The following is a 13139-nucleotide window of genomic DNA, read 5'->3' as shown; positions in this document are numbered from 1 at the left end:
CAGATCCTTATTAGGTCTCTATTCCCCAACTTTATGTTAAGGGAAGTAAGCTTGAGGAAGGATAAATATTAATATATTGCAAACTATGTTTGTATCAGCAAAGCTGTGGATAACAGTAAAAAAACCCCCTCACTTCTTAAAAACTGGAAGTTTCTCTCTTTTGCTCGAGTTGACAAAAAGTGGTCACGTACAAGATATACCACAACTGACTGATCTGTCTTACTTGTTGCCGAGGGGGCGGGAGAAGGAAAAAATGGTGGCCAATTTTCTTAAGGTGGGACTTTCTGAAGCCAGCTAGGGCTTTCAGGTTGTGTAAGCAGTCTAAAAACGTGATACTGAAATACATTTTTCCCTGGAGAAAGTCAAATTAAGACTTGTAACTGCTTATCTTATATCAGTGGAGCCCTTACACTTTTTTTGAAACACATACAAGCATAAAGTTAATCTTCCTTTGGTGAAGGGCTATCTTAGAGACCACTTGCAGTGGGCTAAGCCCTGATTTTAGACATAATTTTTGTATTAATTGGAAACTTGCTGTTAAATTTCATGCAGATACACCCACAGACTGTTTCTGAATTAAAATTTTGTTTTGTCTCTGATTCTAGTTGTTTCCTTTTCTAATGTGTGAATGAGGAGGGGAAAAAGATAATGCAATAGATAACTGCTGACTCAGTGTGGGCTCTCTTTTTCAAAACCACAATGGCATGTATAGTAGCACATTTCAAAAATATGTGCTTGCAGCTCTCCTTTCTGGGAGTCTGTAAAAACAAGTTTGCGTGACCATTGTTTGCATATTTGCTGCTGCTGAAACAGTTGGTACTTGAATGGTTTCTTGCCAAATTAGGCTATTGGATGGTAGTACTTGCCTTCTCTGTGTTTAACATGACTTCAACTCTGAAAGAAACAGTTTTACGTATTTACAATGCAAATACTTGAAAGCCCAGACGTGGCTTATTACAGCTAGATTTTGTCTTTTTTTGCACTTTTCTAAATAAATTATACACTATACTGTCTTAAATTGACCTGTCAGTTTGTTACTGTCCTGTTTATACTTTATCTGCTTGCATGAAGTCATTGTAGGGAACATAACAATTTTTATGAAGTGTATAAATCCTAATGGCTGCAGTTACCTAGTTTCTGCGCTTGGAGGACTTGAGCTGATTTGAATGGTGGAGGTAGAGTCCCTCAGTCATTGAGGGGGTTTATTGCGGGCTGTGTCTTTTTAAGGACTTATTTCCATCTTACAAGCTGAATACATGTCAGTTGTATCTGAAAGGCTCATATTTCCTGTATGAAACTCCTCTTGCAGAACAAACTACTGAGATGTGAAGCAAGAATTAATGTAAACTGAAAGATCTCTTACACTGTACCGTAACTGATAAGTAGTTTGAGAAAAGAACAAAGGTCCCTCTGTTAGCTATTGCTTAGGCTTTACATAAAGATGTAGTAGTTTAAAATAAAAGGCTTTTAAGTTACTGTCTACTTCTTCAAACTCTATACATTTATGCCTTTTGAATGAAAATTGCTGGTGCCAGCCTAAATAGATGAAACCATTTGTTAAAGCTGAAATATTTACCATATGGTGGAAATATATTTATTATGGTTGTCAGAATAGGAATGTATATTCAGTGTTATTTTCTTTTTTGATTGGTCAAAGTGTTTGGGGTTTGGTTTTTTTTGTCATTGTTTTTGGTGGGTTGGTTTGTTTGTTTCCTGTTGTAGAAGATTGCTGTTCTAGCACTTTGCCTGATTCTTTGGGGAAGGGCAGTATTCCTGTGAGATTTGCTAGCTGGTAAACTTGTTGAGATTGTACTTTTCCATTTCTGTTAAGTCTACTCTAATTGAGCCACTTCAAACATCTTCAAAAACTTTTAAACACGTTTACTGGAGGCTATTTGTTTACTAGCTTAAAACTATCTGCAGTAATTCAGTCGTGTGTATTCAGTCCCTAGGGAGTAACAATCCAGTTTGATAGTGCTGAGTTGATTTAATGGCTTCCTACCCGTAATGGCTACTTGCCTTGCACTGCCTTTGGAGCTTGTGAGATCTTCTGCATGATTAGGTTAATTCAGGTTGCCAAACTGACTGAAAACTGCCTTGAAACCTAAATAGCTTTCTGTAAAGTTAGTAAACAGAATCACAATAGATGATGAATGCAAGGTAGGAGTGTAAGAGGAGGAGGAGGATGCACCATTTTGGTGCCGTTCAGTTGACTTAGCTGTGCTGTCAGATAATGTGTCTAAAGCAGACTCCAGGCAGTAACTGGAGAGTTAAGGGATGGTTATGACTGGCTATCTTAGAGTGAGAGATGGAAGAGGAGGAGGTGAGATAAATTTGGAACAAATTCTTGACTTGAGTCTGATGTGTCTGAAAAGGAAAGATTTGGGAATATTAGGAGTTGATGGTCAGGGGGACTGGGATATTGTTTGGTTTTTGAGATGTTGGAACAGGGTAGGCTGTCTAAGCCAGGTAGACTTTACTTGCTGGCAACAGAACTGGGACTTGGGCAGGAGATGAAAAGGAAATGCTAGAGCTGCCTACACAGGGAGACTGACTGGAGCATGAAATCAGCTTGAAGTGACAGATCTATATGATGAATCCGGAGATTCTAGTTCTGCTGCAAGGCTGTGTAGTTGTCAGTAAAATGTTTTTCAACTTGCAAGAAATCGAAAACCAGCCTTCCTTTAGTTTGTGTATGTTGTGGTCAAGCAGTAAGAAGAGAGGGGAGGCTGGAACAAGCTGTTTCTGTAACCAAAGTAGGGCATTGTGGTCAGTTTTTGTTGATATGGTAATACATGTTTTCCGACAGGATCATTATGTCAAGTATGCAGGTCGTTCATACAGTGGTCAGGGAAGCAGTGTGACAATTCGTACATAGGAAAGAAACTGCTTTCTGTAGGACTTTTATCTGTTTGAGAGAAATCCAGGAGCCTGGTGAACATGACACAGGCTGCAGGAAGAGAAATTGTGTTGTTCTTGTTAAAATAGTTGAATTCTATCCAGATGAGTTTGACTTCATCCATCTGCTGTGAATTTCCTATGAGATTCAAGTTGAGGCTAACTTACAGGTGCACTCAGCACTCGCACCTGAAACTGAAAACCTCTGGGAGATGCAGAGACAATATGTTTAGTGCCTCAAAATGCCTGATAGTCTGAAAGAGTCAAGTCCTAGCTGCTGCAAATCAGATACCCGAAATGACTGAAAAGTCTAGACCGTTTAATTTTGTCGCCACTCTTCTATGTCATGTATGTGTTGGAGGAGGAATCAATTAATGCTTATGAAACAACTGGATGTTTCAAGAACCCATTTAAATGGCGGGTTTGAAATCACTGTAGGGTTCATTGTGATTCAAAAATTATTGAAATGCTGAAGGCCATGTGCTTGAAAACTGGAAGAAGAATAACAAATGATTGTGCAGTGGTTCAGCACTAAATGTTCCCTGAACTGGCTAAGACAAAGGGACTTATTTTGGGGGGGGAAGCACCATCTGGTTTATAATTGTGCATACTCCAAAGAGGGTGGAGTTTTGAGGCAGCACAGGAGTGTTAGTGTCTGTTGTTTCCTCACTTGTGAGTGTTTTGAGTTTGCAACTTTTGTTATTCTTTTAACATTGGTTTTCTACAGTACAGAAAGAATTTACTTAACAACAGTGTGTAGCTATCTTTGCTGCTATGTAACTTTAACTTGATCTGCATAACTTACTATTCCACATTATAGTATTAGAATATTTACTTGATTATTTATATGAACTTAGAGCAGGAAAGTCTGTTTTTTCCTTAAGTTACATAAGTTTGGGATTTTATTCAGACTGGCTAATTATGGCAGCCAAAACTTACTTGCATTAATTTAGTTAAATTCCTGCAATACATTATTTAAAAATAGATTATTTTAAAAAGAGAGAGCAGGAATATAACATTCAGATCTCATTTGTGTCTGTCTTGTTTATGAAATTTTGTAATCTGCTGAATGTTTCTGGACTTAATAAATACTACAGTGTGCATGACTACATTAGAGCATCATTTTGCTGGAAAGTCTGGTTTCTGCTGTAAATTTACACACTGTTTTGCTTTACTTTTGTTGTTCCAGCTGTTTTTAGTTAATACTCATATGTGGGCAGTATCTGAAGGTTAGTCAGCTTGCTGACCCAGCTCTGTTTCTAGTAGTGTTGCTGCCGTGGTGATTCAAAAAGATTGCAAGCCTTCAGAAAAGGTCCAGAAACTGTGTCTCTGTCCCCATGAGCATTACTTTCTAACCATCCTGTCCCTTTGGCATCAGGAGTGGTGAACAGTGTGCCTATGTACCTGTTAAATACCAGGTTACAACTTACTGTAATTATGGAAGAAAACAGTATTTTTAAAAGGGCTGTTTAACCCTGACCATGCACTGTTGTGAAAAGAGTTTGACAATAAACTTTAAACACTATTTCAAAGGTAAACTGATTTTTCTCTTTGTGGCTGAATAGTGTGGATGGAACCTAGACATGCTAGGACTATATACTAATAGTTTTGGATGATTAATTTTAAATAACATTTCAGGATATGACTCTGCATTTCTCAGCTGACTCAACTCAGAATGTAGTTTAGCTGAAACAAAATATTTAAATCCATTTTAATGCCTTCCAAATGTAGTTGCTGCCATGTGGATGAGACCAAATAGCTTTTTGTGGGCCTTGAGAAATCAAATTTAAAAGTTAATGAAGTTTGCAGTTTCCCCTAACATAGCAGTTTGTTTTACTTAGGATTTTACCATGCATGTGTGGTACTGGATTGTCTCTTATCAAAGCAATTCCAAGAATTTTGTTCTCACAGAGCTCCCTAAGTCTGACTATACACTTGAGTATTACTTCGTATTACCATCCAGAGATCTGTAGTTACAATCTACTTCATGCACGCACATTACGCTGGATCAACATATATGTTGGTGTGTAATATAGCAGGACTTAAAAAAAACTTTTAAAAAAGAAAGGATTGTTTGGATTTTACTTTTTTTTAAGCCAAAGACATTGCTTCACTGATCTATTGATTGCCTTTTCCTTGTAGCATAAAGGAGTGCCATGGGTTGCCTCTTATAAATGGACAGAATTGCGACCCTTACGCAACAGTCTCTCTTGTGGGGCCTTCCAGGTAATGTTTTAGTATAATGTTAATGAATCTAAAATGCTGTGATCTTAAACTAGAAAAGAAGATAATAGGTTTTAATCTTTAGAATATAGAGAAATCTTAAAACGCTTTCTGCATACATCACATCTGCCATTGTTACTGTACTCTCCCCTTCCCTGCCATACTCTCAAGATTCTGAAGGTCTTTGGTCTGTCTGAATGGCCTGCGCTAGTCAAGAACCACTTGTCACTCAGTTTGTTCTTTCTTCTGAGGTTTTGTACTGGACTCTTGATATCTGCACTGTACTTCCTATTAATTTTTGTCAAAGTCCTGTATGGGATGATCTAATCAAGTGCTCACCTGCCTTCCTCTGTTCCCTGTTTTTCTTAATGCATGAGTTTCTTTGCAGCTTAGCAATTGGGAGGAAGCAAGAGAGTAGAGGTTCTGGTAAGACCTTTCTAATGCCAGCACCTTCAGGATGCTACTGAAAGTCCCTACAGTTTAAATGCCTCCTTTTCTTGGATCTATAATCCTGAATAACCGTTGGGGTTTTTCATTTAAGAAAAATCCCATATCCCACACATTATCTGCAAGTCCCTGCCCAACAACATCTAAAGTAAGCTAGGTTTCAGTTGTTTCTTTTTTGCAACATAAAACCTAAGTCCACCTACTGTCTCTGGTACTGAAGAATTGCCATTGTGAGCATATTACCAGAACATCTTCTGGCAGAGTTGTGTGTTTTAAAGACTTTTAAAGTTGTGTGTTTTAAAGAAGGATTGTGCCCGAGTAAGCTCTGAGTGGGGCATTTTTTCCTCCTTGGTAATACATGATCACATTTTTTTAGGTTTGAGTTGGGGTTTTTTTGGTGGGTGTTTTTTTTGTTTTGTTTTGGTTGGTTGGGGTTTTTTTAAGAGGACTAGGCAGATTCGACCATTATACTGAGAAAGCATGGTGTTGATTGCTGAAGAAGGTAAATTGACATGTATTTCCTGTTTGAGTCCTGTGATACAGATGGAACTGCGTGAATGTTGGTCCTACACAATATTTACCCTGTTGGTATGGGAATATATGTGCAAATCTGACAGAAATTCCTGGTTAAGATTTTCCAATCTCATGCGTGCGTGACTCATGTACCATGACTGGAATATTTATATGGCCAGCACCTGAAAACAGTTAGTTGATGTCTAGGACAATTTTTCTTCCCCCTTGTCTGTTTTTTTCCCCCACATCTTATATTTGTTTCTTTTAGAAAGCATTTTTATACTATTATAGCTCTTTACTAACTAAGTAAGACTGTATTCTTTTATAAAACATGTAAAATAAAAAAAAAAATTACCTATATATAACACAAGGGAGTGGGGAGCAATTGTTTGTTTGACCCTATACTATTTAGCATCTAGCATTAACAGTGATTCCTTCCAAAGGAAACATTCAGTGGCTTGGTGTAAGCCTCTGTCTGTAAAGAAATAGTGGATATTTCCCCAACAAAAGAGGGTGGGAAAAACAGAAATGGGCAGTTGAAGAAGACAGGAAAACTGTGCTGGTAACCTGCAAGCACTGGTAAAGGAATTTTCTGCAGATTTAAGTTTGAAATGCTTTAGAAATTGTTGATTAACTGACACATATCAAGTAAAATTTTGTGAAATGCCCAGTAGAAACTTTGGGCTGGACAGATGCACAATTAACTAGATACAGCATTTGAAACTTTAACTTTTCAAACTATATTGTGAAGGTGAACTCATTTTATTTTAAGATTTTCTTCATTGATCAAAGTGATCTCTAAAATGACAAAAAATGTTTTAACTTGAATGCGTGGGTCCTTCTTGACAATAGAATGTCTTTAAAATTGTGTGTTTAAGTTGTCTATGGTAAAAAATTTTACCACATTGGAACAGGAATGACCAAAAGAAGACCAAAGTAAAGAAGAAAACAAGCAATCCGCAGTTTAACGAAACGTTTTATTTTGAGGTAACTTTTTGTGTGGTATTCTGCCTGTTTATGTATTTTATGCAACCCTTCAAATATTTTTAAGCAAGCTGCATAGCAGTACCTAATGCAGAAAGCTCTCTTCAAGCAAATTGAAGACCTTTTACTAGCCTCTTAAATGTAAGTGAATGACATGCTTAAATTTCTGGGGGCTGCCAGACAATAGCATTCCCCTTCAATTGCTATGTGAAAAATTACTTCCCCACAAGCACATACGTGAAGGTAATTAGTTATCTTGAATCACTTTATACAGCATCTGTTGCCATCAGGAGTTCTGAGAGAACTTGGACCTATCCTGTGGAATTCAATTTAAATATTTTCAAGAACATTGAGCTACCCCCCCCCCCCCCCCCCCCCGCCAACTTATTTCTTTAATAAAACAATGTAGCAATGACACCCATTAAAGGCTAATTTTATTATTTATTTTAAAAATGTTAACTTTTTTGTTATTTAGTATTTGACTTCAATTCTACATTAGTTACCCTACAATAACCAAATTATGAGTTTGAATTTTCATATGATTTGTCTCTGTAATAGAAACTACATTTGCATGTAAGCATACTATACTGTTGAGCTGAAAGTTGGAAGTAGTACAACTATAACATGTGCCTCAGATGTATTATAATTTACTGTGTTTATATAGATCCTGGTCCTGCTGTTGGACTTCAGTGAGAAATTGTTCCATACTTACGTATAGAGTATCAACGTATGGCATGTGTTTCAGTTGCCCTGCTCAAGATACTGATTGTAATTTCTTAGGAAGTAAGATATGAGGATAAAAATGTGATCCAAACCACTCCGATAACTTTATGACTTATGATTTATTGGAATTAAACTGAGAATGCAATCAGTCAAGAAATTAGGAAAATTAAAACAAGAGGTTACAATTGTGGTATAATTAGGGCAAGAAGAGTGTAACTTCTTATTTGTTGTTTCCTTAAACATCTCAGAACTAACTTTAATGTTTTCTTGGGGCTCATGCTGAAACCAAAGAAATTCTAGCCAGTTTCATGTCATACTTCCTTCTTGTTTTTGCTAATAAATCTGTACTGTAATTCCCTTAGATATCAGCTAGCCCTCATCAGGCTCCGCCATGAACGCTTCTTGACCCATTTTTCACCTGCTTTCTGTCAAAAGGCAGTTTGGTGAACTGAACTTTTTCCTTTTTAAAAGGAACAGTAACTATTTACCCACGTTAAAGAGGCAGGGTTTTCTTTGTTTTTTTGACATCCATAATACAACAGTAAAAAGTGTGTTAATAGGAGGAATTTACTTGCAGGTAACCAGGTCCAGCAGTTACACCAAAAAGTCCCAGTTTCAGGTGGAAGAAGAAGATATTGAGAAATTAGAAGTCAGGTAAGTTATGTAGATTAGAAAGTGATTTATTTTATCGTTAATAAATCATAATATTTTATCATCAAGACAATAAAGAAAAGTTTTATTTTAGTGTAACTCCAGAGAATTACTGATCAGAATTGTAGAAAAGATCCTTCTAACATAGAAAATTACTCAAATTTTTTAGTGTGTTTCTTACTGAAGATGAGGTTTTTTGTTTTTAAGTAAATAGTGGTAGAGTGTATCTAGCAGCCTAAACTTGTTTCCTGTGCCTGTGAGTAAAGGACCTCCTAGCAATATATATTAGTCTGGGCAGAATATCGATAATAGAAGTTGTACTGAGGGATAACAGCATACCTGATGCTAGTCTATGGTTTCAAATGTAGTTGGCTGTGGAAAAGCCACTTTTATGAGATTCTTATGGTTTCACATTGCTTCTTAGAGGAACATTTGTGTTGCATCTTTTCCTTGCAAATGCAAGAATACTTCAAAAGATACTATCCTTTTCTGTTCCTTTACCCTTAGAGCAGGTCTGTCTGTATTTGTGCTATGTAGTTAGAACAGTTGAGAGCCCCTGTACTCAGTTTCTTGTCTTTGTTGCGCTCATGCACATACATGCACCAAATCTGCTGAATGACAAAAAGTCTTCAAGGCTAGCATGCATTTTGTAACAGGCATCAGAAGAAGAATTTAGTGGTTAGTTTTAATAGCCATTATAGAACTAACTTGGTATGTGCATTTTTAACTATTAGCTTCATGAATATCTTAATTAGAATTGTATATTTCATTATAGATGCAAATATATTTAGAAAAATAGTCATGCCCCAACAAATCTAGTATTAATTTTTTTTGTTCTTCTTAACAACTGCTGTCTGTCAGAAATGTCAGAGAGGTAAGAAGTAACAGAAAAAAACCCAAGGTGCATGTCTGGAGTCTGTGATTCCTTTTGAGGTTATAAGCATACAAGCTGCTGTTTGGAAAACAAGCGCATGTGTTGGTGTGGCATTGCAGTGTGCCAAATTTTAGCAATTAGGTAGGGATATGTAAATATATTGGTTAAAAAGTTCACTTGAATTACCTGAGAAAAAATGTGCACAGTTTTGGGGGTGGAGACTGCTCAGAATACGTATAAGTTGCCAATATCACTTTTATTTACTGATGCAAAGTCTGCAAGTCTAACTCTCACTGTTTGTTTCTTTATCTATTCTTTATGGGTTAATAAGCCACGTGTTTGATTCTTCTCGGTTTAATTAGAATGGAGTGAGATTTCTAACATTTCCTGCCTGCATGCATGTGGATTAGTGCTGTAAGGCAGTTACTGTTAACTTGAAGATTTTTATTTCTCTCTGGGAGAAAAAAAATTAAGCAATGTTCTTATTTTCAGGGTTGACATATGGAATAATGGAAATTTGGTACAAGATGTCTTTCTAGGAGAAATTAAAGTTCCTGTGAAGGTGTTAAGAAATGATTCCTTTCAAGCATGGTGAGAAATGGTGTCTCAGAAGTGAATTTGCTTCTATCTTGCAGATCTTCCCTTGCAAAGGATATGTTTTATTCTAACTATCCATTAAAATACATCTTCCTGTTCTAGTCTAGGTAAAATGTCTTTCTAGAGAGTTTCCCTGCTCAATATATTAACCTTGCCAGAGGGTACATCTAGCTCTTCTCTTCCCCCAGTCTGCCCACTCCTACAGAATAGTTCATGCGTTGAGGGGAAAGTGTGGAGAGTGAAGAAAGGGAAGACTGAGCGTAACTATCTTTCAGTCAGCTTGCTGGATTTTAGTGATCTGTGTATGCTTTTCAGCCTAACCAGCAAACCTGGAACTTTTCAGAATTGCATCACTTGTAATTAAATTCCTAACTCGGACTTCCAGAATGACTGATGAAGAGTTTATTGTCATTTCAGGGAAGCAGGCACAGAAGTTTAAAAGCTGGAAGTGTAGGGTATGAAGGGAATTCAGGAAAGAAAGACCTCTGCGTATAACATAGCAGCAACCTCCCTTCTGAAGTTCTTGCAAGCAGGAACCAATCTCTAGCCCCTTTACTGTCCCAAATGCTTAGCAGCAGGAAGTGATGAGTACCGCAGATTCGAATGCCTCAAAGTGTGTAGAATATTCTGCTTTTGTGCACCTTTCAGTACAGAGCAGAGTGGAGGAAGCCTTCATATATCCACGTAGAAGACCTGTAGGAAGGAAGTGGGTAGATAGGAACTAAATAGAACACAGGTCTGCCAGGAACCTTTATGGCTCTGTTCCACATACCCACCTCAGGCTCCAAGTGCCTTGGACATGTCAAAGTTGAACTCTGATTCTTAATCTTAGTGTTTTATTATGTTTAGGATCACATTCAATGTTCCTGTCAGTATTTTCAATTTTTTACATGGTGTGTTGCAGACACAGGCTTGTTCTGCCAGTGCTCTGAACTGATCAAAAGCTATATGACCATATTAACATAATGACATGCTTCTGTTAACAGCCTACTAAGAGAAAGGTTATATTAGCATGGACTCATTACCAGTGTATTGTGTTCATACAGCTTTTTGAATTTACCTGACTCATGTCCAGTTCACTTAAAGCATTGATAGAGAAGTTTATGCCTGCTAATATACTTTGTAGGCATACCTTATATTGAACATCCTCATATCCAATTATTTTCTGCTTATCCAAAACAATTCTGTGATTAAAAATAACTAATACTTTTATACTACTACTAATTTACATAAAATATTTTTGAATACAGCTGAAGTATAGCAGATAAAACAGTATCACTAGTACTAAATATTGGGAAAATAAGCCTAAGAGTTATGCTCTCAAGTAGAGGTTCTCCTCGTAAATCAGTTTTACTTTATATTAGCGTGCCTTCATGGGCAATGCATCTGACTATTAAAAAAAAAAAAAAGTCAGATCTCCTGATTGTAGAAGTACAAATATAAATGATTGTAAAAGAATATTTGAAGATATGATTTCAGTTTGTCGGGCTGAATGTTGAAACTGTACTGTGACACTACTTAAAAGCTGTTAAAATTTTTGTAGGGCTGCACCTCCTGTTGGAATAAAATTGAACTACAGCAAAAGCCAATAGTGAATTGTTTAATATATTTTTGTATTGAGAGTAGGAAAGAAGCACGGGGTTTTTTCCTTTAATCTTACTTGTTTCTCAGGAATGCAGCCTGTTAATATTATGTATTTTTACTGGTTTCAGACTAGACCATTTAAATTCTTGATGCTAGCTGTTCCATCTGCAATGTCCAACACCCTAAATATAACCTAGACGTAAAATGAGAAGGTCCAACATAATTTCTAACTATTTCTGCTATCGCAATTGAGCTACAAGAAGTATATCCTATTTCACTCTTCGGAAAGATATGAGAAAATAAATGTTTCATTGTGTTCTAAAGGTGCATCAAATGCTGCTCCTTTTTTTTCTTTTGTGTCTCAAGTTTTTTATGTGAATTTTATTGCCAGTTTTCAGACTCAGTTTATGTATACTGAAGTAATTAAATGCGATACTTTGCTTTATTGCAGAATTAGTCAAATTAATGAAATGTGAATCTAATATTTTAGAATTGCCCTGTTGCTTTCAGGTACTTACTTCAACCAAGAGAAAATGGAAACAAGTCATCTAAAACTGATGATTTGGGATCACTTAGATTAAATATCTGTTATACTGAAGACTGTGTACTTCCATCTGAATACTATGCTTCTCTAAGAAACTTGCTGCTAAAATCATCAGATGTTCAGGTACTTTTGTTGAAAATTTATTTTATGATGAATGAATTATGCAGTCCTGTGTGAGACAATGTGAATTATGCATATCTAGAGATTTTTTTTTTTGTTCCTTTGCATGAATTACTTCTGTCACAACCAGATGAGCAGCTTGTAGAGCACTTACTTCTGCTCCAAACTACCAAGATTTTTTTCTTATTTTGGAGGAACCAGCAGAGACAGTGAAATAACCTGTGCTGTGTGACTGGAAGAGATAAAATACTTTCTTCTTGTTGGTTGCTCTTCTCAACATTGCTTTTTCCCACTGGCTGCTATTGGCCCTCTGGATTTAGCGGTTTTCCGGGGCATTATTGGCACTGAAGGAGCAGATAATCACCTTTTACCAAAAATGGTCTGCTTCAGAATTCCACTTCTTCCAAATTGCTTCTGTCTTCCCCAGTGTGTTGATCAGCATGACTGAATTTCTCACGTGGACAAGGTGACAAAGAGCGAAGTGTGGTACATGGTTAGCATAGCATTGAGACAGGAACCAAATCATAGTAACCAGGCTTTATATTCCTAGGTCTTTTATAGCCTTTCTTCACTTCAGTGTTGGTGAAGTACTGGCAGAGGAGAAGAAAGGTAAAGAGGAAGCAGATCGTGACTAAAATTTTTGCTAGCCCATATTCAAATACTACTTCACTGGAATTCAGGAAGAGCTCAGTATGTAGCTAGCAGCAGTCAGCAGCTGTCTTTTTTACTTAAATGAAATAACTTGATCAGTTTTTGTATTGAAATTCCCAACTGTAGAATGGCGACAGACACGTTAGAAGTGTGAGAACTGTATTTTCATGTGCTCTGATTATAGTTTTAAAAGTCCTATAAAGATACATGACATTATAGTAAAGCAATTGCTTACTGCCTCTTACTTGGACTTGTGACAAAGCCATACTCTAACCCTTTAGTGAGAATGAGAAGGGTGAGTAAATGCCAAATTTCATTCTTAAATGTTAA

At 36.7% G+C, this 13139-nt stretch overlaps 1 protein-coding gene across 2 annotated transcripts in view; it reads left to right on the top strand.

Moving 5' to 3' along the window:
* RASA2 (RAS p21 protein activator 2) overlaps positions 1–13139 on the top strand; it is a 50058-nt gene that overhangs the window by 24140 nt on the left and 12779 nt on the right. For both annotated transcript variants that reach the window (XM_075507258.1, XM_075507257.1), the window contains exons 6-10: positions 5041–5124; positions 6996–7068; positions 8366–8442; positions 9806–9904; positions 12005–12161. In XM_075507258.1, coding sequence (XP_075363373.1) covers positions 5041–5124; positions 6996–7068; positions 8366–8442; positions 9806–9904; positions 12005–12161 — 490 coding nt within the window. The remainder of the gene's footprint in view (positions 1–5040; positions 5125–6995; positions 7069–8365; positions 8443–9805; positions 9905–12004; positions 12162–13139) is intronic.

The sequence above is a fragment of the Mycteria americana genome, chromosome 7 (genome assembly GCF_035582795.1).
Source record: "Mycteria americana isolate JAX WOST 10 ecotype Jacksonville Zoo and Gardens chromosome 7, USCA_MyAme_1.0, whole genome shotgun sequence".
In the NCBI taxonomy this organism is placed as follows: domain Eukaryota; kingdom Metazoa; phylum Chordata; class Aves; order Ciconiiformes; family Ciconiidae; genus Mycteria; species Mycteria americana.
Note: the sequence above shows the minus strand (reverse complement) of the source record. Positions and strands in the feature narration are given on the sequence as shown.